Source organism: Oryctolagus cuniculus, chromosome 18 (genome assembly GCF_964237555.1).
Source record: "Oryctolagus cuniculus chromosome 18, mOryCun1.1, whole genome shotgun sequence".
Taxonomy (NCBI): domain Eukaryota; kingdom Metazoa; phylum Chordata; class Mammalia; order Lagomorpha; family Leporidae; genus Oryctolagus; species Oryctolagus cuniculus.
Window position 1 is genome coordinate 63,750,187 of NC_091449.1, and position 25,707 is coordinate 63,775,893.

Genomic DNA, 25,707 nt, shown 5'->3' on the forward strand with positions numbered 1-25,707 from the left:
CCAGAGCTTGTCTACCCCCCCTCAAAGGAATCCAGTGGCCCATGGAGTCCACATGGAGCAAACCACTAGGCCACCCACCCCTCTGGCAGAGAGGACCCTGTGGGAGGATCCTACTGCAGCTGGAGGCTGGCTCCAGCGAGCCTGGAGTCGGGGTTCTGGAGGTGTCCTAGTCCCAGCCCCACCCAATTCATCACAGATGAGCCCGGCGGAGTTCCTGCGTGAGACTCCCTAACTTGTCCCCTGAGGAGGAGCAGCCAGGCCTTGTGTGCCTGAGCAGGCCTCCCCGGCCCCATGCTGAGTGCCCTGTGCCGGGGCTCGACGTGGCCCGCTCCGCAGCCCACATCCATGACCTCTCAGAGCCTCACGGGTTCATTCTTGACCCTCCCCCCGCCTTCTTCAGTGTCTCCTGACAGATCTCTCCCTCCCCTCCACCTGCTGCATTGGCCCTGACCAGTGTGATGGGAAGAAGGGGAGCCTCGGAGTCAGCTTAGAGCCACCCTCGACCCCAACTTGGGGCAAGTCATGTCGCTGTGTGGGTCGTGGAAGTTGCCGGGGTAGAGAGAGTCCTAACAGTCACCCAACGGCCTCACCCGAGGCCACGGGCTGCTGGCTGTGGACACCCGAGACTGCCCAAGCACATGGGTTGCTGGCTCTGGGATTTCTTACCGTGGACACAGGCAGCAGGAAGTTTCGGAGACTCAAGGGAATTGGTGGCAGGTGCCCAGTTCCCTTGTTCCTTGGGTGTGTCCTCTAAGACAGGGCCTGCACTGTCTCCGAGGGTGCCCGCAGGGCCATGCCCACATTGCTGGCAGGGGGTAAAGCTACCGCTTGGCCTCGCCATCATGCTCCTCCCCTTCCCCGTCTCACTGCCCTGCTCTCCATCATTGTCTCCTACAGTCAGGTCTCAGCTCTGTTCTTTGTCTTGGAGTCTGCAGTCAAGGCTGTTGAAGCAGTGACAGGGCCCCAGCTCGTAGAGTTATTGTGAGGATTGGATGAGACCCTGTTCATCCGAGCTTAGCACAGGGCCTGGCGTGGGGTGTGCTCATTAAACGTTACCCTGGTTACAGCCAGTGGCACCTTCTGACTTTGAACGTGGTGTCTGCGAGCCTGTTCTCGTGCATACCTCTGAAGCCAGGACTTGGGCACCCAGTGGAAAGTGGCAGTGCGGAGGGCCCCTGGGCACCATCAGGACTGGGTGCACAAGGGTGATAGGGACTCTTCACCTCTGTGTCTCCATCATGTCTCTGGACAGCAGGAGACGGGCTGGTTGCATTTTGCAAAGTGTAAGTGGGGCTTGGCCAGAATGGTGTTCACCACGTATTAATGGTAGCTATTTCTGGTTGTGGGATTCTTGAGGCCCTTTTAAAACCTCTCCTCTTCTTTGTGCTTCTCGGTGTGGTCTAAACTTCGTACAATGAAAGTGCATCATCTCCAGCAAAAGAACAAAGCCATTATCTTTTTGGAGGTAAATAACTCGCAGCTGATGCGAGAGGGCACAGACAGCTCGGTGCATGCTCCAGGCTAGCGTGTGCTGAGCGCAGACGGGGTGTGCAGCGCTGCGGTTTGCTTTGGACCGTCGGATGCGATGAGCTTTTTTGTGATCATTTCATGGTCGTTGAAAAAGTAAGCAATTCCCTGGGTCCAGACTGAAACCACAGACGCCAGGGCTCAAAGGAGCCTTTCCCTCCTGGAGGGCTGAGTGCTCACAGCAGGAAGTGTCCCGGCAGGGCCTCGGTGTTGTGCGGGGACACGGGCGTGCAGTCCGGGCAGCACTGGCCGCCTGCTCCCAGCACTGGGCAGAGAGGGGCTTCAGTTATGAGGACCAGGCTAGGGGCTGGTTCGAATTTCAGAGTAGCTTCAGTGCCCTGTGTGCTTTGTGCCGCTAAAGTAACCAGGAGTTGAACCCGTGCTCATTGTCAACATCGTGCGTGGTACATGTCCTCATTTCCTGCACACCCACCTGGACGGGACCTGCTGGTCCTTAAGGATCTAAGATGACCGAGCAGTGACTGTGTCCGGTTTTCCCCTTCCTCCTGCTGGATACAAACTGCTGCCTGCACTTCCCAGCTAGCTTCTTAGTCCCTGATGTAGAACGCGGGGGAGTGGGCAAAACACGGCCAGCCCTCACAGGGCCACACAGGCAGGGAGGGAGATGAACCAGCGAGAGGGCGAGACCATGGGGAAGACCTGGAGAGGCGAGAGGGGACATTGGAGACTGCCTGCAGTGCGAGTTCACGTGGGCAGGCAGGGGTGACAGCTGCGGAAGTAGCCATAAGAAGCCCCAGAAAAGCATGGGGAGTTAGAGGTGGAGGGAAGGGAGACGGGGGACCAGTTGCAATGCTGTGGGTTGTGCATTTCATCCTGTGCTGAGTTTTTCTAAAGAGACCAGTAAAGTGCCAGGGTTCTCTGTCTGTTGGTGGGGGCCGCTCTGTCTGGGCTCTCTGTTCAGAGCTTGGCCATGTGGTGCAGGGTGGGAACTGTTTCACACAGAAATCGGCAGTGAGGCCTCATGGTGCCCCAGGTACAGAAAGGGAGGGTGGGGCCCAATGGGTGGGATACTTGGTAGGACGAGCCAACTCTGACCCCGGCGCCCACCAGCGGTGCCACCCCAGTGCCTCTCGGCACCCAGCAGGGCACCCTGCCCCCCTCCTGCCTCCTCCCTCATCCAGACTTCAGCTCAGCGATTGTAAGATGTCACTCCAGCTGAAGGCTGGCACTGTGTCACCAAAATCAGGCTTTCCCTAAGGAGCAGAGCGGTTAATGAAGGAGTGCATCCAGCTAGAGAGAGCAGCTGCCGAGCGGGAGCCGGGAGGGAGCGTGGTTTCCATGATGTCAGAGAGGCGGACCTCAGTGGAGGGAGGCAGCAGCCCCTGCCTGTCCGCTGTCTGGCTTTCAGTGCGGCACCCAGCGAAGGGGAGGAGGCGCCTGTCTTCCCCGCCAGGTAGATGCTGAGACCGCCGTGGCTTTCCCAGGGGCCATCGCAGGCTGGGTTCCCAGCCCACTCCTGCCTGTTGCGTTGCTCAGCTGAACACCACAGTCCCAGGGACCTGCTGGGCTCAGCCTGTGCAGACACACAGCCTCTTATGGGCCGTGAGCAGGTGACGCTTTCCTCTCGGGGAGGGCGCTTGACAGAAGACACTTTGGGAAGAGAAGTCTCAGTTCTTTCAAGTCCCTGGAAGCTGTGCCAAGTTCCTCTGCCTGTGTGCGCCGGCCTGGCTGTCATACCGGCGCCTGGTGGCTCTGGACAGTGCTCCGGCTCGCCTCGGCGTCGGTTCCCCAGCCGGGGGAGGGGTCCGTGTGGCCAGTTCCTCGGGCCCCTGTGCACCCTACCTCGTCTGGCTCTGATCATCGGGGCTCCTGCTCCTGTGTTCTCCGTGGTGTGATCGAGCCTGTCTTCTTTGTCTCTCCCAGAAAAAGATTTACAAGTACAAGAAAGTCCTCAGCAACCCCAGCCGCTGGGAGGTTGTCTTGAAAGAGATCCGGACCCTGGTGGACATGGCCCTCACGTCCCCGCTGCAGGATGACTCCATCAACCAGGCGCCGCTGGAAATCGTCTCCAAACTGCTCTCAGAGGTGAGGCGCGCCCCGCCCCCCCATACCTGCGCTGTCCTCCGTGCGCGAAGTGCGGACCCCCGCCCAGGAGCCGTCACCAGGGGTGCTCTCGCTGCCGCTGGAGGAAGAGAGTAGTTCCCCGCCCAGCAGAGAGGGAGGCTCGCCTGAGGCTGCCCACGGAGCTGCCCAGTATCTTAGCAGGGATGGGGGATGGCAGGCACTGGTCTTGTGCCTGTGGATCCCAGCACTGCCTTTGGAACTGTCCAGTTCGTTCCCGAGAGCAGCACGCAGGGTCACGCCCCAGGTGGCCTCTCCTTCCTGCCCTGTGGTGGTTGGGGCAGGTGCCCCATCTGGACTCCTCCCAACTCCCCCCCGCCCAGACAAGCCCAGCACTGGTCCACTTGAGCCCTGGGGGTCCAGGTGCCTGCCATCCTAAGCCACCAACAGATGACCTCCTCTCAGTCTCACAGGAGATTCCACAATACAGTGGGAACATCCAAGTTAACCAAAAAATAATCAGAAAAGAGAGCCACCATGTGCAGCCAGTGCCACTGAGCACTACCCTGGTGGGCCTGCGCCGTCGGCTTTGCTGGGCCGCCCCACGCAGGAGTGTGTGCTGCGTGCCAGGCACCAGCCTGGGCACTGGCAGAAAGATTGCCCCCTGCCCTCCAGCAGGGAGACGGGCAGTAAACAGGAAGCTCCATCGGTGAGCCAGCCCGTGGTGGGTTCCAAGGCCAGAGGCGCCTCGGAAACATGCATATTTCTGTTTATTCTGTTCCAGACGCTATTCTGAGCGCTTTGCAAATATTAATGCTTCCCCCACATATTCCCAGGCCCGGCCTCTGGAGCCACGGGCATCGATGACTCCTGCTTTAAACTGGGCGTAGCTGCTAGAGGGTGCTTCTTCCTGCTCCCCTGAGAGAAGCCCCCAGTTCCTGGGTGGCTTCTGCATGCCCCCTTGCAGCTCCACATAAGCACCTGTTACTCAGAGCACTGTCCTCTCTCTCCAGGCCCAGGTTAGCCAGGAACTTGGCCTAGACCCTCCAAGGCTGCTGAATGGACAGGGTCCTACAGCTCCTAGGAGGAGCTGTGGCCAGAGGTGGAGAGTGATTGGCAGTAGTAGTCACAGGCAGAGGTGCACAGGCTGCGTTTTCCAAAGAGGAGAAACGGAGGCTGTGAGATGCACCATGGTCAAAACCTGGGAGTTGCAGAGCCAAGTGCCTGGCGTCCAGCCTCAGGCCTCAGATTCTCATCCAGAGAAGAGGGAGACCGGAGGTGCCAGGATCCACGCACGGCCATCTTCACGCCTGAGGAAGCAGGGGCCAGAGATGCCCAGGGACCTGTCTGGCTCCTGTGAGCGGGCTGCAGTGGGCTGGGAACTCCACCCTGGGGCTCCTACCTCTTTCGTTTGGAGACCATGTTGTCCACCCGCCAGGCTGGGCCACCACTAAACCATCACTAATCAGGACAGTGGCCAGGGCAGTAGATGGATCTCGAGGATCTTAAAGTCAGCTGACGGCAAACTCAAGGACGTGGAGCTAAAGACATTAAAAGGAAGCAAATGGAAGAAGCTCCCCTGTGCTGTGCACCTACTGTGTGCAGGCCAGGGCTCAGTGTTACTGCCCCCTTCTGCTGCTGAGAGCTGGCATGTGGCTGGGCCAGCACTGGGACTCCCACCCAAGCAGGCTGCCTCAGCTTTTTGCCTTTCCAAGCAGCAATCACTTGGATGAGCCCCCAGACCTGCAAAAAGTCCTCCCAGGAGCCTCACAGGCAAGTGTAATAATGTATGTAGTTTAATAGCTTGTCCAGGACCATTCAGATATGTGGTGGGCTGGGCCCCACACCCAGGCCTGCCCTGTTGTGAGGTGCACACAGATGTGACATAGATGTGACCTAAACCTGGATCAGGCCAGATGTCTGGCAGGTGGAGAGAGGAAACTGTCTAAGAGAGAGATTCCGAGGGATCAGACACCTGGCCCCGCCCTCTGCGCTCCTTGGCCTTGGCTGAACCCGGTTTTCATTTGCAAATCAGGGCTGAGCTACCACTGCCTGTTTTACAGGCTTGGGAATCAGATGCTCAAAAACGTAGGAGTTGTGTGGCCTTTGTGAGAGCCTTTGATAGACGCCATGTTCCTCCTTGTCACAGGAAAGGGTTGTGATCTGGGCCCCCACCCCGCCTTCCTCATACTCAGCCAGGCCTCCAGAGGCTGGAAAAGCGAGACGGCCTCCCAGTGTGCTGCCCGTGTTTGTTTGGAATGCCCAGAGCTGGAGCCCCTCCCCATGTCTTGCCTCACCTGGTTTCCAGGGCCATCTCCAGAGGGGCTCCAGACATGACAAGCACCGGGCAGGTGGCAGGTTCTGGAAGCAGGGGAGGACCGGTCCTGAGAAAGCACACTGTGTCCTCTGGCAGGGCAAGGCTGGCCGTGCCTGACCTCCAGGCCTTTGCAGAGCTGAGAGTACAGCGTGGGTCTTAGAGCGAGTTCTGAGCCTCCTCTCCAGTGCAGGAGCTGTGGGGAGCATGCTGCACCCCGGTGGGGGAAGGGTTTTCCCTGCAGAAGGCTGCCCTGTGGCTGGGCGCCGGAGACTTCCTGGGAGAACACGTGGGTGGGGCGAGCATGGGCTGGTCCCTGCAGAGCTGCACATGGCAGCCTGAGGTACGGCGCTGCTCCCAGGTGCAAGTGCACAGCTGGGTGGGCGGAGACAAAGGCTTTGGACTCAGGATGGACAGGTGTTCAGACTCCATTGTGTCACTCTTACCCATGTACCAGGTGAGCGACTGAGTCCTGTGTGTCTCGGGTCACCTGTCAGCCAGTGGGGCGGTAGGAGAAGCTGTCACAGTGCAGAGGGCTCGGGTGTGAGACAACAGAACCTTAGTCGGTGCCAGAGTCACAAGGAAAAGCCGAAGTCAGCTTTCCTCGTCCCTGGTCCAGGTGTTCACATTCCACCAGTGTCCGCGAAAGGGGCGGGTGTTAGAGTCCAAGAAGCATTTTGCACGTGACCCTTGGTGGCGTGGGTCAGTCCTCATTCAGATCTTAAATTGTCCAGACACTGGCCCTGGGGCTGACCCCACCCATACCCTTCGGGGAGCCACTTGTGGCTCACGAGCTGTTCTCTCTCTCTCTCTTTTATTTATTTGTTTGAAAGAGTTACAGAGAGACAGAAAGAGAGATAGATCTTCCATCTACTACTTCACTCCCCAAATGGCCACAACAGCCAGGGCTAGTCCAGGCTGAAGCAGGAGCCTGGAACTCTGTCCAGGTTTTCTGCATGGGTGGCAGGGACCCAAGCACTTGGGCCGTCTTCCGCTGCTTTCCAAGGTGCATTAGCAGGGAGCTGGATCAGAAGTGGAGCAGCCAGGACTCAAACTAGCACTCACATGGGATGCTGTCTCTGCAGACAGTGGCTTAACCCACTGCGCCACAATGCTGGCTTCTCACAAGCTTTTCTTTGGCCTTAGCTGATGTGACCACGTTAGCCACCTGTGCCTTCCGTGAACCTGTTGCAGTGGTGGCAGCCAAGGCTCTTTCTAGAAGAGTCAATCTTGCCAGTGCTGTTACAGTGAGCTGTCGCTGCACAAGCAGCAAGTGCGGCTCTGTTAGGAAGTGCAAGTTGCCACCAGTGAAAGCCTGTGTCTATCAAAACAGACATCAAAATACCAGAAACCAGCAGAAAAGAAAACAGTGCCGTTTTGAGTTTTCCCACCATCCCTTGTTTATCCATTTCCTCATTCACATAGCCACAGGATGGTGGGTAGCAAGGGCCAGTTGTTTCAGAAAATCCCAGACTGGAGGGAGAAGGAAGCATTGACTTCTCGGCCTGGTTTTGGATTTGTGAGCCAAGTAGTAGAATTTAAATTTAGCGGAAACGCTTTGCACCGGCTCATGGAATACCAGTGTTCCCTGGGGAACCTAGTTTGGGAGCCTCTGACATCATGTGCACACCGCTCCTAAAAGGCTCACCTGGTGTGGAGTCGAGGCAGCTTTGCTGTGACCAGGGCCCAACCCTGTCCCAGCCGCCTCATCCCAGGTCTCCTCGCTCCCAGGTGGTGGAACAGGGACAAGGGCTGTGCTGACCACACTGGGTACTGTGGGCTGGAGACGACTGGATCATGGGAACCTTGGAAGCAAAGTGCTGCCCTTCTGAATTGTGTTTTCTTTGGTTTCCTCCTCCTTCTCCCTTGCCCCCTTTAGAACACAAATCTGACCACCCAGGAGCATGAAAACATCATTGTGGTAAGTGCCTGGTGCTCCCCCGCCCCTCCCTGCCCCTCCCTGGGGCCCCTCCCTGCCCCTCCCTGGGGCCACACCCTTCCCCAACGGGAGGCCCTTGAGGAAGCACAGGTGTAACCTATGGGCACTGGTGCTCGCTCAGTTCTGTCTTTTCCATCCGGCCACTGTTTGCTCTCTGCTTTTGCATGTTTCAGAGCCCGAACTGACCCCGGGGGTGGGGGTGGGTGGCAGGCTGCAGTTGCCCGTGTCTGAGGTCTGTGGCAAGTGGGTCTTCATCATCTTCCCTTCCTGGGTCTGCCACAGGAAGCTGGAGGCAGGGAACGGTCGAGACCATGTTGCGTGCACAGAGGCACAGGCAAACGGTCTCCCTTTTGCTCCAGGACTTGTCTGCTAATTAATGCACAGATAGAACCTGGGTTTACTTCCCCACGATGCAGAACGTGAGCTGATGTTTGCTGAGAGTCGGCTGTGACGTCAGCATCTTCTGGGCAAAGCACCTTTCGGGGTGATTTGACAACTGGAACGCGCCTCGCTGGGGCGCCAGGCCCTGGGCAGCGTGTTGGACCCGGCAGGTGACCCCGACAGCTCTGGGTCTTCCCTCTGTTTGTCGGCAGGCAGACGTGATCCCCTCCGAGATAAGGTGATGAGCCTCAGCGCTCGGCAGGGGCAGTGCCGGCCGAGCTGGGCTCGGAAGGGCCAGTAGGTGTTTGCCAGGTGGCAGAATGGGGAGCAGGCATCCCGGGGAGACCCCGTCTGCACCTCAGCCTAGGTCCCACTCACTGCAGGGTCTCAGCGTGATGGGGAAGCACTGGGACTTAAAGCTGCTCGTGGGTTCAGGTTCTGGGCTGGCATCACTCCTGTTAGCCTTGATCTTGGCGAGTGACAGGAGGACTCGTCATTTTGTTTGAAACAGCCTGAAGTTGGCCAGGACCTAGGTCAGATCCCGTGCAGGGAGATTTCGCCCGGCCCAGCTCCCTGCCCAGCCCCTTCCGGTTTCCGGGTGGTGGCAGAGCCTCTGGGACATGGCTGTGGTTTGCGATTTTGGTTTTCACACTCATGGTTCTGCGTCGGCTTTTTCAGTTGACCATAGGTGTAGAAGATTCTTCCCATCTCCTTGGGTGTGTCTGGTGCAGGCTTCTCACCCTAGGCGCTGGTGAGGCTGTCCTGTGCTTTCTCTGAGGTGTTGCGGTATGTGTGTCCTTGGCTCGCTGGGGGCCAGCAGCACCCCTCTGGGGCCAAGCAGTCTCCAGGCCACATAGTCCCTGCAGGCAAAGTCTCCCAGGCCGGAGCAGCACTGTTCCGTCCGTTCTTTCCACGTGGCTCCAGGTGCCCGTGTTTCGGCTGACTTGAGCAGGTCAAGCCTCAGCGCCCTCATGTGTGAAGTGAATGTAGCAGTCTGCCTCTTGCGGGGTGGGGTTTGACGTGAGCTCGTGCCCCCAGCATGCCTGTCTGTGAGAGATTCCACCAAAACAAGTGAGCTCTTTTTATTACTTACCATTAAAAATTGTCCTCACTCTGTGAGCAAGGCGGGCTTGGTGATTTCATCTGTACACACGAGTAGTTGCCTCTTCACCTCCCCAGGAGCTGAAATGAGGCGAGAGCCATGAAGTCCCCGGGACAACCTTGACACCCACCGTGGGTGCCCATTTCATCCCACCCCTCTGTCTGGAGACTCATTCCCCTTTCAAAGGGGGTCCTGCCATGCAGGGATTAAAAGGGCTGCACCCTGGGCTCTATGCTTGCCTTAGATCCCCCCTCCCCCACACCTGGTCCCAGAGTCCAGTCTGGGTGGCGGAGCCAGCCCACCCAGGTAGTGCCCAGTAGCCAGGGAGGGGCTACCCCATCCCCCTGTCACTCCTGTGCCCTGCCCTCTTCCTGTGTTTACTGTGTCCACGCCAGGTTGCCTGGTAGCTCGGGGAGGCGGGCATGAGCCGCTTCACTGCACAGGCGGGGGAAAGGGAAGCAGAAGGCCCACGTGGGCCGGGGTGAGGCTCCGGCAGAGCCGCACAGCAGCCCGGGCCCGGCTGCTTCCTGGGGGTTTTGCTTCTTCCATCGCCCTGTTTCTCCTCAGCTGTAGTTGTGGCACTGCACAGCCACTCAGTGTCCTGGCCGTGCGGACAGCCAGAGCTCTGGAGCCACGCACGAGTCCCAGTCCTGGCTCTGCCACACTCTGACTGCGACCTTGAGCAGCTGAGCCCCTCTCTGGGGCCTCAGTTTCCCCTTTGGAGGGGAGGTGGGCATCGATGCCCACTCCCCACACATGGTGAGGATGACACCACATGGAGCCGTCAGCCCTGCGCAGAGCGCGACTGTGTGTGCACGCTGTTGCTGAGTCCCGTTTCCTGCGTGGCTGTTGGGTTGTTGGTCCGTGTGGCCATGGGATGTGAGGATGGCAGGCTCACCCCTTGCGGGAGCCAGGAGCCCTGTGACTGGCATGGCTTGTGTTTGAACAGAGAATGGCCAAGTGTGACGTTAGAGGACCACCCCCAGCTCCTCCGCCATGCTGCCCACTTCCCAGGTTGGCCGTGTCCGGTCTGTGCCCGGCAGCCCAGTAGGTGCACCCCCCATGCACGTGGGGAGCAAGGGGGATTGGGGCGACTGAGCAACTGCGGGCTTCATTTTCTTTGTAAAATCTGTTTCGTGTTGGTTAAAATTGTAGCTGGCACCTGAGGCTGCCCCGTTGCACAGTGCAGCTCTGCAGGCAGCCTGGGTGCGGCTCTGGGGAGCAGTGCTCAGTGTACAAGGCTTCACTTTGCCTGGAGCTGTGCCCCATGCACCGCTGCACTGGCATCCCCTCTTCATGGTGTCCACCATGCCTTCACCCGGCTGGCCTAGAAAGGCCCGGAGAGGAAGGATCCAAGGAGCACTGGTCCTGCTCTCCCTTAGCCTGCTGGGAAGGGCAGGAGACATTGTGGACGGTCACAGAGGGCAAGGGCGCTCCTGGCACCTGGCCAGCAGAGGCCAGAGCTACTGCTCCATGTCCTGCAGGGCCTGGGACGGCCTCCATCACAAAGGCCCGTCACATCCCCCTCACTGTGACCCTGCAGACCCTTTGCCAGGTGTGTGTGTGTGAGGCAGGGTTAGGAGAGATGAGGTGACTCGCTACCCTGGCCAGCCCAGGTGTGTGTGTGGTGGGGGCAGGGTTAGGAGAGATGAGGTGACTCGCTACCCTGGCCAGCCCACTCGTAGATGACGAGACCAGGATTTGCGCCAGGCCTCTGCCCGTCTACCTGTGCACATGTCCCTTATTACCGTGGGGGGTGTGTCCCCTCCCTGCAGATACCAGAACTTGCAGTCGCTCAGGTCCTTGATAGAAAACGCTGTCGCGTTCGCACATGGCCGCCCTTTCAAGCGTCTCTAGGTTGCTCAGAATGCGGACTGCCGCGCACATCCTGGGTGAACGGCTGCTGACGGCGTGGCTGGGGGGCACAGCAAGGGGAAAGGTGTAGGACAGCTGCAGGCAGGGGTGCTTGTTGTATTTGCTCTGCGGGCACTTGGCTCCCATGATACAGAACTCCCAGGTCTTCAGGGCCAGCTGTGCCCTTGCCCCCTGGGACTCTCCCTGTCAGCGCTGCTGATCTGAGGGCAGCTGGAGGGATGTCCCCACGTCCAGAGACCCCCGGAGTTAAATGCGTTCTTGTGGGTGTCTGCCTTGTGGGCAGCCCGGAACTTTGATCAGCTCCACCGTGGACTCCTTGGCCTGCAGCAAGGCCGGGTTTTCCCGAGGGCCAGCCCTCCCTGACACAGCCCCAGCTCCCTTCCCTGGCCCTGCCGCGTGCTTCTTCTGACACTTGCTCCTTGTGTCTTAGGCGATCGCCCCGTTGCTGGAGAACAACCATCCACCGCCGGATCTCTGTGAATTCTTCTGCAAGGTACGCACTGCTGCAGTGGGGCCGTTCTCAGTGGCCTCTCTGTGCACACACAGCGGGAAACCCAGCCCCCACCACCCTAGATCAGGGTCCCAGGCACAGGCTGGGGGCACAATGGGCATCCACTCCCTGGACCACAGGCCCCCTCTGCCACCCGTTAGCAGATATAGGCTAAGAAAGATCCAGGGTGCCAGGGTCCCCACTTGATTGTGGAATGACTTTGTGGCTGTTCTTCGAGGCCATTTGCAGCAGGTTCCTGGGTTTCTGACGTCAGGCTAGGTTATTATTAGCCCAGGCTGCTCCAGCACCGGCTGGCCCAGTGGGGGCCCAGCCGGGGCCCAGCCATGGGGCTTTCCCTGACCAGGGGAGGCTGGGAAGCCGGGCCAGGTTAGCGTGGGGGAGCGCAGAGTTGAACGTTAGCTGCCAGGGACCCAGCACTGACCGCACAGCAGGCTGCACCCCGTCCACACCCAGGGCACCCCAGGAGCCCCCATTCCCAGGTGCATCTCAGCAGACCGAGGCCTAAGGCAGCAAATCTGTTTAGTTCTTTGTTGTGTGGGTTTTTACCTGTCCTAATTTGACATTCTTGGAAAGACACATAGCCTACATCTGCCCCTCCCCCCATTCCTCTTCCCCTAATTCCCTTCCCTGGCCTTGTTCCCACCTGGCTCCCGTGGGCAAGAGAACGTGAGGCCCCAGCTTCTTGGTAGCTCAGTGTCCTCTGGAAGGTGCAGGCCATGTCCACCAGCGACTCGAGCTCGTGGGCGGCAGAGCTCACTTGGACGGTACAGACTGGATGCCTGGCCCTCCGCACCCCAGCTGCAGCCGTGTGCAGGTCAGGAGACAGGAGCTCTGAAGGAGACACAGGATCCTGTTGGCTTCTCTGGTCCTGTCTGCATCAAGAGACTCTTTCAGCAGCCCATACACCCACTGGCTTGAGCACCTGGGGTACATTTCAGTGCCGGGAGCCCCGACCCCTTCCTAGTGGTGTGTGCAGTGTACACACACCAGGAGCCTCTGTGTCCCAGCGTTGAGGAAAGTCCCACCCCGGCAGCCAGAGTCAGATAATCCCGGACTTGGGGCTCCTGAGGGCAGGACATCAGGGTTCCATCCAGCGTAGCCCAGACCTGCCCGGGCCCTCCTCTCAGCTTAGGGTTCCGCCTTGTGATTTTCAGACTTGTGTTCTGGAACAGTGGGCCAGGGGTCCTGGCAGCAGTTTCAGAAAGGGTGAGGTGAAGGAACTGTCCGTGCTGGGCTCTCCGTGGGTGTCAAGGGCTGTGAGTGTGCAGCCCGTTTTCCCTCTGGACCCACCTGGGGACAGCTGTCTGGGCACACCGGGCAGCCTTCCCTGTGGGGGCCTGGAATCTCAAGATGTGAACAACGCTTATTTACCTGGGTCTCCCTGGGAAAGTCCTGACCCCTGACATCCCAGGCCCACTGCAGGGGCCGTGCAAGTAATAAATGTGTGTGTGACAGTGCAGGGTGTGGGTCCTTGCACACCCAGGCTGAATTCAGCCTGCAGGCTGCCGCAGACAGTCAGAGACGGCATTGTCAGCCACGGGGGACTTTCAGGCTGGGTATTGGAGGCCGGCCAGACCAGGCCTGCTGCGTTTCGATTCTGCATGTATCATCGTAAATCAGATAGGGATTGTCAGACCGGACACCCATGTGAACCATTGCAAACTGTCTTCAACTTTCAGATCCTAACAAAAGCGAGTGAAATAGCCCACCCTGTCCACTGTTTTATTCCCCCTCTTCCCCCTGTTCCCTCCACAATGTGGTACTTTTGTGTATTTACCCAATTGAGTTACAAACTTATATCTACCCAGAAACCTGCACACGGATTTCTTTTTTAGGTTTATTTATTTGAAAGGCAGTTAGCGAGCGAGCGAGAGAGATCTGCTATCCATTGATTCACTCCGCAGATAGGCACAACAACCAGGGCTGGGCCATACCAAAGCCAGGAGCCTGGAATTCTATCCAGGTCTCCCACATGGGTGGCAGGGATCCAGGTAGTTGGGCCATCTTCTTGCTGGTTTCCCAGGCACAGTAGCAGGGAGCTGGATGGGAAGTAGAGCAGCCAGCAAACTGGCGTTTGCACAAGATTCCAGTGTTGCAGGTGGCGGCCTAAGCCGCTGTGCCACAGCGCCAGCCCACACAGATGTTTGTAGCACCTTATTCACAGCCCAGATCTCTGTCCTTAGGTGAATGGGTAATGAAACGCGATTCCACATTCAAAAGAAACAATCTTTCAAGACAAGGAGGCGCCTTCATCGCCTGTTGCTGAAAAAAAGCTAGACTGAGAAGGCTGCCTTCCGTGTGGTTCCCACGGCGGGACCTCTGGGAAAAGACAAAGCTGTGGAGACAGAACAGGATCAGTGGTTGGGACAGGCATTCAGCACAGCGGGCAGGAAGCCGCGTGGGTGGGGTGTCTGCATTCCCTGTCGAAGTGCCTGGTTCCATGGCCAGCGCTGCTTCTGACTGCACTGCCTGCTGATGCACACCCTGGGAGGCAGCGTGTGACGGCCCGAGTACCTGGATCCCTGCCACTCACATGGGAGACCCCCCTGGAGCCCACGGCTCCTGCTTTGGCCTGGCCCAGCCTCAGCTTTGGCTGGAATTTGTGGCGTGAACCAGCAGATGGGAGATCATTCTGTCTGTCTCTTTCTTTGTCTCACTACCTTTCAAGTAAGTAAAATATGGGTGCATGTTTTTGGCACAGTGGTTTGAGCTCTCCTTGGGACACAAACATCCCACATCAGAGTGCCTGCTGCAAATCCCAGCTCTGCTCCCAATCCAGCTTCCTGCCGATGTGCATCCTGGGCAGTAGAAGGTGATGGCTCAAGTTCTTGGGTCACTGCCACCCACTTGAGAGACTCAGATGGGGTTCTCAGCTCCTCACTTTGGCCTGGTCCAGACCTGGCTGTTGTAAGCATTTGAGGAGTGAACTAGTGGATATACCATCTCCGTGCCTCTTTCTCTCTCTGTCTCTGCAAATAAAATGATAATAAATACTTTTGTTGAGGGTTAAATGAAGAAATAAATTGAACAAGGGTCAGTGGCTGCCAAGGGTTGAGGGAAGAGGGGTGGCAGGCGGAGCTGAAGCCACTCCCTGTGACACTGCAGGGGCAGACACATGCCGTTACAAGTCTGTCCAGTACGAGGGAATGCTGACATCCCCCGTGGACTCTGGGTGGCAGTCCCTGAGTGTGGCAGACGTCCTGTTGCTGTGTTGGGGAGGTGGGGCAGGGCACACACAGAAAATCTCTCCCTTCCTCTCTCCATTGCTATGGACTTGCAACTGCTCTATAAATCGGTCTGTTTTTTAAAAGCTTTGTAACTATATTCGTCAAGGAGCCCAGCCCCCTGCCCCAGCTGCCAGCAAGCTCAGCGTTGTCCCCAGCCCTGCTGGAAGCCACTGACCCACCCTGACCTCCCCTCTCTCTCCAGCACTGCAGGGAGCGGCCCCGGTCCATGGTGGTCATCGAGGTGTTCACCCCCGTGGTCCAGAGAATCCTCAAGCACAACATGGTGAGTGCTGGCGCCCGGCCACTGCGCCTCACCCTCCTGCGTGGAGTGAGTTGGGGTCTGGGGAGTTTGATGCAGCCACACCCGCAGTAGGTCAGCATGGCAAAGGCCGGTGGCTGGGGGAGGGCAGCTGGGTCTCGTGCAGAGTCCCAGCCTGTCTGGATCCTCGGCCTCTGGGCATGGAGTGGGACTTGTGGTTCCTGCAGTGTGGGCTGTGTACCGCAGCTGCTGCCCAAGGAGCACAGTGCAGAGGAGCAGCCGAGATGAGCTGCCCGGGGAGTGACCTGACAGACACATGCCAGCCAGGTGGCCACAGTCGCCTCACCGTGATGAGCCACGTGATAAATGTGGCATTCAGGGTCTTCCTCCTGGTAACCCACAACTCCAGTTTAATCCTGAGAAAGCCAGTGGACATATCCCAGCAGAGGGATGGTCTACAAAACACCCAAGCAGCGGCCAGCATTGGGGTGTGGCGTCTTATGCTGCCACCTGCAGTGCCAACATGCCACATGGACACTGGTTCAGGTCCTGGCTGCTCTACTTCTGATTCAGCTCCCTGCTGATGGCCTGGGAAAGTAGTGGAAGATGACCTAAGTGTTTGGGCCCCTGCACTCACATGGGAGACCTGGAGGAAGCTCTGGGCTCCTGATTTCAGCCTGGCTCAGCCCCAGCCATTGTGGCCATTTAGGAAGTGGGAGGATCTTTCTCCGTCTCTGCCTCTGTTTCTCTGTAACTCTGCCTTTCAAATAAATAAGTAAATAAATTAAAAAAAAAAAAAAGTACACCTCAGAGTAGCCCTGCTCATCAAAAACAGGGAAGTCTGAGAAAATGCCCCAGCCCCAAGGGGCCTGAAGAAGCCTGGTGGCCAAATGCCGGGTGGGATCCTGGGTGGGATCCTTGGACAGTGAAGGACTCTGGGGGAAGCTAGCTTTGCAAGAGCAGGCAGACAGAATTCAGTTACAGCAGCTCCAGTCGGCTGGGTACATGCAGTTCGTGGAGTTCCATGCTTTCTCCTCACACCGAGGAGAACTGTGAATACTGTTTTCTCCACGGGGAAACTGAGGCTGAGCAAGCTCCACTGACTGGCCACAGGGGCCACAGCTGGGACTCCGCATAACCAGCACGTACTCACGGGTACTCATTGTCACCTTCCTGGAGCAGTGTGATGCTGAGTGTGGGAGGCCATTTTCCCGAGAGCCAGCCCGGAATGTCCTGCCACAGCGGGAGCCTAGACCCAGAAAGGCTGGGCAGGTCCTGTGGGGTCTGACAGGTGGCTGTGAGTACCCATGAGGGGAGCAGGGAACAGGCATGTGAGACCAGGGCCCATTCCCATCTGCATGTGGGCCTGAGCCAGCCCCCAACACAGACTTAAAGTCACCAGGGCACATGACAAGCCCCAAAGTGACCATGACCTGCAAACCTTGTCACCTGTGATGTGGCTTCCCCATCTCCATACTGTGCCCTGAAGAATGCTATAACCCTGCACCCCTTCCCCCATGAGGAGCGGAAGTTTGGGACACCTGCCCTTCTCTCCCCATCCCATGCTCTTGGCAGACATCAGTAATCAACTACAGCATTCTTCCTACAGAGCTGTCTATCCATCCACACAGCGATCCAGGCAGCCACTACCACTGGCGCCATGATGGATTCTATTTCCCATTCTCCCCCAGGAGCGATTTGCAAGCCTCCTAGCCTTGGAGTAAACTCATTTCTTGTTTTCTAAAGATGAAATAGGGATGCCCCATGTGATTCTTCCTCCAAGAAAGCAAAGACATCTGGGGTGGGGAGTGGGGGGTCTGCCTTCCTTGGGGCTCTAATAGTCGCTGGGAGGGGCACTCCCTGACTTTGGCAGAAGTCCCCTAGGGTGTAGAGACCGGCTGTGGGCTGATGGCCCTGTGGTGGAGCTGGGCCTTTCTGTTGATACAGGGAGGCTGAGTCAGTGGCTAGCCAGCATGCCTCTCCTCTTGCCAGCCGTGTGCGTGCTGGGGTAGACAGCGACAGCTCCAAGGAACATTCGAGAAATGAGATCAAACCCTGCAGTGGTGCTCTGGAATTTGAGGGGCATCCCCTGTTCTGAATGCATCTCTTGCAAGTATCTTGTGTGCCCCATTTTGTGGAGGAGCGATCCCAAGCCTAGAGAGTCTCAAGCGTGCTCCTCACTGGAGCAGCGTGGAGCTTCAGACACGGAGGCACAGGCGTTTGTTTCCCGGAGATTCCATCCAGATGCCTCCTCCAGGTGTGTCCTCCGGAGTGACCGTGTGTCCCTGGGGCGACCTGCCATTCGTTGGACGTCTTTGTGGCAGAGGAGGCCAGGAGATGCAGCTGTGGTCTCCCGTGGACCCCCGATGTCCTCAGGGGAGCGTGTGTGACTTTCTCAAAGACCAGACTCCTCCGTAGTATTTATTTCCAAGGAAACAACCTTGAATATGCAGAAATATGTTAGCAAAGGTAACCAGTGTTTCCTTTAACAAAGCCCTGTGGAAGCAGTTTTCTTAGATTCTTAAAACCCCAGCTGTGGCAGCAGGGGCCTCCCGGGACCACCGCCCAGCTTTCCGTCCTTTTCCCAGGAGACCGGGACTATCAGTCTTCTGATGTCGCAGCCCAGTGCTGCACGTGTGTGGGGGCATGTGCACGCGTGTGGCGGTTCTGCTGCCCTCTGCAGCAAGGCATAGCCCTCGCGGGCACACAGGGAGCAACACGAGGCCTTCCACTGCGGGTGAAGGAGCCTGGGGCAGTGGCTCCAGAAAGCTCCTGAGTGTCGGCCGGCGCCGTGGCTCAATAGGCTAATCCTCCACCTTGCGGCGCCGGCACACCGGGTTCTAGTCCCGGTCGGGGCGCCGGATTCTGTCCTGGTTGCCCCTCTTCCAGGCCAGCTCTCTGCTATGGCCAGGGAGTGCAGTGGAGGATGGCCCAGGTGCTTGGGCCCTGCACCCCATGGGAGACCAGGAAAAGCACCTGGATCCTGGCTCCTGCCATCGGATCAGCGCGGTGCGCCGGCTGCAGCGGCGGCCATTGGAGGGTGAACCAGCGGCAAAGGAAGACCTTTCTCTCTGTCTCTCTCTCTCACTGTCCACTCTGCCTGTCAAAAATAAAATAAAATAAATAAAAAAAAAAAAAGAAAGAAAGAAAGCTCCTGAGTGACCAGGCCAGGGGCGTGGTGGCCACCGTAGGGGAGGGTAGGGAGACAGATCAGTCGTCTTGCTGGTCAACCCACCAGCTTCCCAGACACAGGTGGGAAAGACCAGGTCACACCTCGCCACTCCTGGTACTCAGAAGGCACAGGTACAGGCTTTGGAAGGGGGCTGAGCTCCAGGCCTGGCAGGCCCCGCCCCTCCCTGGCCCCGCCCTAACCATGATGGTCGAGTGAGTGCCGCTGGCCCCAAGGGAAGGGTCCTTTCCCAGCCGTGCCTCTGTGTCCTGCATCACCTGTTGCTCTCTGGGCAAGTCCCCAGCACCTGTGCTGAGAGGTGGTCGTGGGCCCACCTCTCCTGTCTTCCCCAAGCCGTGTCACTCATCTATTGACGGGTCTGAGAACATATTGGTCTCCAGTGCGGTCACTCAGCTGTAGCATGGGGGGTCCCCATGTCCTTTAAAAGAGCCTCAGCCAAAGTTGCAGCTCCCTGGGCTGCTGGGGGCTGCCAGTTTCTTAGGGTGGACCAGTTGTCCCGCCCACAGCTGTGGCCACCTCCTGCCTTCTCCCTGCTCTCAGAGAATCCGTTGTGTGTGTGTTCTACCCACCTTCCCCCACGCCTCTCACATGCCCAGCCACTCCATCACACACACACACACACACACACACACCAAGTCCTTACACATGTGCCCTTACCGCCTTGCCCACCTCTCAAGCCACGCCTCTCGCACACACCCCTTGTCCAGCTTTTCTGTCTCCTCTGCCTTTTTGTAGCTCCCATGCCATTTGAAAGCCCGCAGTCCTCACACGCTCATGTGTCCAGGTGGAGCTCACAGGCGGGCGGCAGGGGAGGATGCACCGGGAAGCCTGCCCCAGGCCCCTCCCGCCTGTCCCTGCGTTACTCAGGAAAAGGACCACAGCTCCTCTCAGCACAGTGGTGTCGGGCCCTGGGGCTTTGTTCCCCCAGCACTGCCTTTGCTTCGGGCGTACCCCTGCCCCCCAGTGTTGGTGGCCCCATGCCAGGACCCCTCCAGCCTCACCCCGCAGCCTGCAGGAAGCAGGAGGCCCAGCAGCTCTACGAGGCCTCGTGAGAATTTCAAGCTCCCTGAAGGGTTATCGGAGCTGGGCTGGACGTCTGCAGGCCCCTCGTGGTCACACAGAAGAGAGGCTGCCCTTGACCCTCCCGAGGACACTTGGGGGTGTCCATGGACCTCCTGTGCAAGGCCATTGCTGGCCTCCCAGGACAGCCCCTGCAGCGTGGAAGCGAGGGTGTGAGGGTGCCGGCTCATTGCAGTGACACGTGCTCGGTGTGCTCTGTGGCCAGCAGCTCTGCCCCGTGCCCACTGCGCTGGCCCCGCCAGCACCTGCCCAGCTGCTGTCCTGTGCTCTCCCTGCAGGACTTTGGGAAGTGCCCGCGACTGAGGCTGTTTACTCAGGAGTACATCCTTGCCTTGAACGAGCTCAACGCGGGGATGGAGGTGGTGAAGAAGTTTATTCAGAGGTGAGTCTCCTGCCGGACGCCTCCCTGCCCTGGCCCGGCGCCAGCCTACCTCTGCATCCCACAGCCACCAGCGAGGGCCGCAGGGCTGACCAGAGGCCCCAGCGTCTCCTCTGCTATGGGACTCCACTGGATGCCCCAGTGTGGCCCAAGCCACTCGATTTCTGTGTGACGTTGGGCCTGTCACTGCACCTCCCTGGTCCCTGTTCCTCAGCCATCCACGGAGGGCTTTGTGCAGTTAAATGAGATGTTATATGAGGAAGCCTCTAGCATGCTACAGGGTAGGAACTTGAGATGCTGTAAAGGCCATAGGAGATGTCAGCACTTCCATGAGTGCCTGCAGCCCTTGGGTGCCAGGTGTTAGGGGATGGCTTCTGTCCCTGGTGCTCCCAGTTATCCCTGGGGTTCTGAACAACTATGCCCCTGCCAACGCTGCCCCAAGCTTGGCTAAGAGGAAGCCAGATCTTTTTAAGGTAGTATGTATTTTCATTTCTATATGAAGGGCCGAGAAGTCCCATCAAATACCCCCCAGTAGCTGGGGCTGGGCCAGGCCGAAGCCAGGAGCCTGGAACTCAATCCAGGTCTCCCACGAGGGTGGCAGAGGCCCAGGTACTTGAGCCATCACCTGCTGCCTCCCAGGGTGCGAACTGTCAGGGAGCTAGGTGGGAAGCAGGGCTTGAACCTGGCACTCTGATACAGGACGTGGGTGTCCCAAGGGGCAACTTAACTTTTGTGCGAAGCGCCCACCCCATGAAGCCAAATGTTTTTGTTCTGAGTGGCTTCCGGCACTTGGGCTTGGGGCTGTTTTTTGGCTTTGCTTTCACTGTTAACCTCTTGCTCTGTGCATCATTTCCCTCATCTGCATAACGAGAACTGTAGTTCCCCCTTCGTCCAGGCAGTGTGGATGTGACTGGCTCAGGCCACAGGCTGAGAACGTGGCTGAGCCTGCCATGGGAGAGTGGCCTGCCACTCCTACTCTTCTTGTTTTTTTATGAAAATCAAACTAACCTGTTTAAACCAGTTCCAAAGCTACAGATTTCCAAAGTGAGCTCCCACCCCCACCCAGAACTCACAAAGTATTTGTGGACCCAGTGTGCCCTGCTCCAGGGCCCTGGGGACTTCGGGTCTGTTCAGAGCACCCACTGTGATCTGCAAAGCCTTGTCAGCTGAGGCGTCTTGGCAACAGCAGCCACAATGATAATTTTCCAGGACTGTGGTCTTATCCCCGCACTCACAGCCAACCCATTTTACAGATGGAAAACAGGCTCAGGGATCCCCACGATGGTCACTGTGAGAACATAGTGACTCTCCCAGACCCTGTGCTGAGCTACGACGACCACAGTAATTTTTGTTCCAAAGCGAGGAACGTTGGAGAGTACAGTGGGGTGTCGTGAATAATTATCCCAGAACCACCAGATGTAAACCAGACTGTCCCAGGATAGTGGCCCTGGGGGGGGGGGGGGCTGTTACCTCACCGTATAGCCTGGGCGACTGAGGCTGGAGAGGCACGAGCTTGCCAGCCCTCAGCTGGATTCGAGCCCAGGCACACTGGGTCTGCAGCTTTGTTCTCCGCTGCATGCACGTGGCACAGCTGGGACCCTGGTGTCATAGTTGCACAGCCCTAGCTCTGAGGCCCCTCTGAGCTGTGAGAGGCCCGGGGCAGCCCCTCTGCCCCGCCCACCCGTGGGACCTTCTCACTGGCGCCTCTGCTCTTTTCCAGCATGCACGGCCCCACCGGGCACTGCCCCCACCCCCGGGTCCTGCCCAACCTGGTGGCTGTGTGCCTGGCCGCCATCTACTCCTGCTACGAAGAGTTCATCAACAGGTCAGCTACCTTGGAGGGCCTGGGAAGGGTGTGCCACCACCCCCACTGTGGGGACGAGCCGCCACAAGGGCTGGGCTGGGGCAGTGGAGCGGCTTCTGCTGGGCAAGCCTCGTGACGCGTTTGCCACCTGCCCTGGGCCCCGTGATGTGGGCCTCAGAGCCCAGGGCTGTTGCTAGAGCAGCAAACCCTGAAGCCACGCCAGCACTGCAAGGCTGTGGAGGCTGTGCCGCGTGCTGAAGGTTCTCTCCTGGGGGAGTATGTTCTGCACTTGAGACTCTGCATACCACGTGTGCGTGTGTGGAAGGTGTGAGGGCACACGCGTGTGGGCGGGTGTGTGCGTGCATATACATGTGCCTTTTGCCAAGGTGTTGGGCACAGGGGCCAGGTGGTACAGTTTGCCCTTTGCAAACTCAGGATCTTGCCCATGGCTTGCGTGTTTCTCTTTTGAGCTGGCTGTGGCCAGGCACGGTTGCTGGTGGTACCGCAAGAACAGTCCCAAGTTCCTGCCCTCTGGGAGCTTCAATTCCGTGGTGGGGATGGGTGGGGTCCCTCACAAGGTGGGCACGCAAGGTGATGCTGCTTGGTGAGAAACGCAGTTTAAACAGTCACGTCGGTAGGCCGTGACCAGAGGAGGTCGTGGCGGGGCCACTGCCTGGGCTTGGGCCCCCCCAAAGCAAACTCTAGCCCAGGATTGGGGTGGAGAAGCTTACCAGGGAAGTCAGAGCTCCCAGGAAGCCCGGAGGAGACAGGGCGGGTAGACAGGCAGTAAGGTGTGAGTTAGTAAGCAGGTGAGCTGTTGCTGCTCCCCAGGACAACCCCACCCCCCACCCCGTGACTCGGAGTTGTCCCCTGAGGCTGCGACACTGGGATAGGCTCTTCCCAGCTCCCACCCCTCACTGGGCGAGGCCCACTCCTGGGATCAGATGCCAGTGGTTTGTCCAGAATTTTCTGCTGTGGCATCTGGGTCACACACAGATAGACACAAACATACAGAGACAAAAATACACACAGAGACACACACCAGGCACCCACCCAGCCGGGCTCCTTTCCTGTGAGGCTCCAAGACCCTTCCCCAGGGCCTGGCGCCAGCTTCCCAGGACCAGGACCAGGAGCAGGGAGCAGAGGACAGAGAGACTGGATCAGTCAGAGGTAGAGGGGACCAGGCTAGGAACTGCACTCCATGGCACAGCCTGGGCGGCAGCCCTGGCCTTACTGCCTGCTCCCAGCTGGAGACCCGGCTGTGCCGGCTGCTGCAGATGCAGAGGGGAAGCCGCCGGGCCGCCCCTGCCCTCCCAGGGCCAAGGGCGGAGGGCACGGTGGAGTCAGCGGCTCCTGCGCACTTTAATCCAGGTGACGAGAAGGGACCCAGAATGTAGGACACAGGAGTCTGCCCTGGTGGCGTGTTGGGGTGCCCTGGGGAGGAGCTTTAAAAAGCACACTGTGAAGCCCCAGCTCCAGCATTCCTGCTCGCTCTGTGGTTGCTCCCAGCACCGTGGGAGGGACGCACAAATGGAGCCCTACACAAATAGGCCGACCCCACGACGCTGCCCCAGCACCCGTGTGTGGCAGCGGGAATGAGTGAGCTGGGACAACCAGCAAACCACGAGCACGTCTCACACCCATGCTGCTGAGCGGACAGGGCCAGCCGATACGTGCTGTTGTGTTTCCTCACAAGGGAAGCTCAGGCCTGGACAAACCAGCTGTGGTGACAGAGGCCGGAAGAGCGGCCACCTTGGGGGAGGGCCACGAGAGGCCTCCTGGTTCCTGGAAGCGTTTGTCATCTTGCTGTGCATCAGCATGTCTCCATCACGGCCAGCGTTCCTCCCAGAGGAGATTTGGCAATGACCGGAGACAGTTTTGGTCGCCACACAACACTGCTGGCCTCCAGTGGGGTAGGAGGCAGGGAAGCTTCTGAACAGGCGCCGCCCACCACGGAGAACTCCCAGACCCAGAACGTCCACGGCGCCCACGTGAAGCACCCTGGCCCGGGGCTCTTGCACTGGCGTTCCTGTAACACTTGCCATGCCCCAGCCCAAGGTCACGCGCGTCACTGTATTCAAGTGGCACCACAGTGAGACGCGGCCTGCTCAGCACTTACGTACCTTTGGAAGCCCACCTCCCCCTGACTTGGTAGCCCGACTTCGGTCACAGGCAGACATTCAAAGTCAGGAGACGTGGTTGGTAGCTGTCTACTGGCACACTGCAGCTTGCAGCTCCGTGGAGAAGAAAACGAGAAAAATATGTGGGGTGCGGGGTGGGGGTGTTAGGGAAGGCTCCTTCAGGGAGGTGAGACCAGCAGACAGCGCTCCAAGCAGAGAGAAGGCGCACACGGGCCTGGCAGGGACGGCTGGAGTTACCGCCAGTCACAAGATTTTTGTCTCTGGTGCCTGAATACCGACCGGCCTCAGAAATGCAGATTCCTGGATGCGGTGCTTCTGAGCCAGGGCCCAGGAATCTGCATTCTTTGCCGACTGCACAGGTGATTCTGCTACTTGCCAAAGCTGAGGGCCCTCCCAGGGGAGGATCTGAACGAAGCTGAGTGTGGCCAGAGCAGAGGGCTTGAGAGGGCCGGGCCGTCTGCCTGAGATTCCTGGGGGCAGTGCTGATCTGCAGGTTTGGATTCAACAGATCCCGACGGCTCCCCACCGATGCCACCTGCTGGGGACCACACTTTGCAGAGCAGGGCTGCACCTGTGTTTCAGTGGTGGATTTTTGTTTGTTTATTTGGCAAACATAGGAGAGTCTGCAGTGGGTTTTAGGTACAAGAGGGACAGGATGCGATTTCAGTTCCAGGCTCCCCCTGTTGCTGTTTGGTGGAGCATGGGCTGGGGGCAAGCCTGCCGTGGCTTGGGGGGGCAGCTACCAGGTGGCAGCTGCAGTGAGGTGCTAGGTGGAAGCCTGGCGAGGACAGCACAGCCCCGGCCCCGACTCCAGCCGGCCCGGCTGATGCCACGAGCTCCTCCGGTGTGTCATCTGCTGCCAGGATGTTTCCCGGTCCAGGTCCCTCACGCCCCCACCGCCCAGTCCCCGCAGGATAAAGGCCGTGACGTCCCCCAGGCTGTCCCTGGTGCTCCGGTGGGCACAGGATGTACTCACACTACAGAGAACAGACAGCTTGACCCAGGTTAGCATGGCTCTCTGGAAAATCACCCATCGGAGCCAAACAGCCTTGTAAGAGCCCGTTCCTAAATCCCAGCACAGGCAAACAAAGGCAAGTGGAGTGTTGAGAACTTGGGGAGCAAATGAGATCTGAACCAGAGGAGACAGTCAGGCTGCCCCTCCCCCGGACCACACACAATTTCCCATCAGCCATAGCCTTCTCGGATCGTAGCCAGTGGGTCGTTTCTTTACGCCAGCGAAGTTTAACGTTTATTAAGCACCCTTGGTGGGCTCTGCTCTGCTCGGCTCATGACCTGCGCCAGATCAGTGCGGACCCTCACGAATGCATCTCATCTGAGCTCTGCAAAGTGCCAGAGACGAGGCTCAGGCCGGTCCCTGGGAGTGTCCGCATCTCTGCAGGCACAGGGCGCCTGCCTGTGGCACATTCAGCGGGGGCTGGAGCAACAGCTGTTTGTAATCATGCGACTGTGCTCAGAGCAGTGGCTCTCGACCTTGACCTCGCACGGGAGAGCCCTAAAGACTGCTCAGGTCCAGCCCCACCCCGGAAATTCTGATCTGATTTGGCTTCAGTGTGACTAGAAGTGCCCCCAGGGGATCCTGGTGTCCGTCAGGGGTGGGAAGCTCTGGTTTAGAAGGATTTAGGGACCAGAAGAAGAAATGAAAGACCATGAGTAAGCATCTTGGAAGTTGCCCTCATGGGAAGGAGCCTAGGCTTTGCAGTTAAGAGACATCCCAGCCCCCTCCTCTCATGGGAAGGTCATTAACCCCTGGGAGAATCCATGTGATAGCACTTGGGCTGTGTCAGCACCCGGGAACCTGCAGGGGCAACCAGTTCCAGCCTTGCTGCCCCTTAGCCTGCACGACCCCAGGAGCCCCTTGGTTAGGGGAGGGCTTTAGCCAGGCCAAGGCCCCCACAGGTGCTGCCAGCAAGGGGCCTCATTATCCTGTCTTGGGCC

General features: G+C 58.6%; 1 protein-coding gene across 1 annotated transcript in view; it reads left to right on the plus strand.

The window, feature by feature from the left end:
* CMIP (c-Maf inducing protein) overlaps positions 1-25,707 on the plus strand; it is a 220,650-nt gene that overhangs the window by 172,504 nt on the left and 22,439 nt on the right. The window contains exons 4-9 of the mRNA XM_051847041.2: positions 3,412-3,573; positions 7,743-7,784; positions 11,591-11,653; positions 15,101-15,181; positions 19,706-19,809; positions 21,527-21,631. Coding sequence (XP_051703001.1) covers positions 3,412-3,573; positions 7,743-7,784; positions 11,591-11,653; positions 15,101-15,181; positions 19,706-19,809; positions 21,527-21,631 — 557 coding nt within the window. The remainder of the gene's footprint in view (positions 1-3,411; positions 3,574-7,742; positions 7,785-11,590; positions 11,654-15,100; positions 15,182-19,705; positions 19,810-21,526; positions 21,632-25,707) is intronic.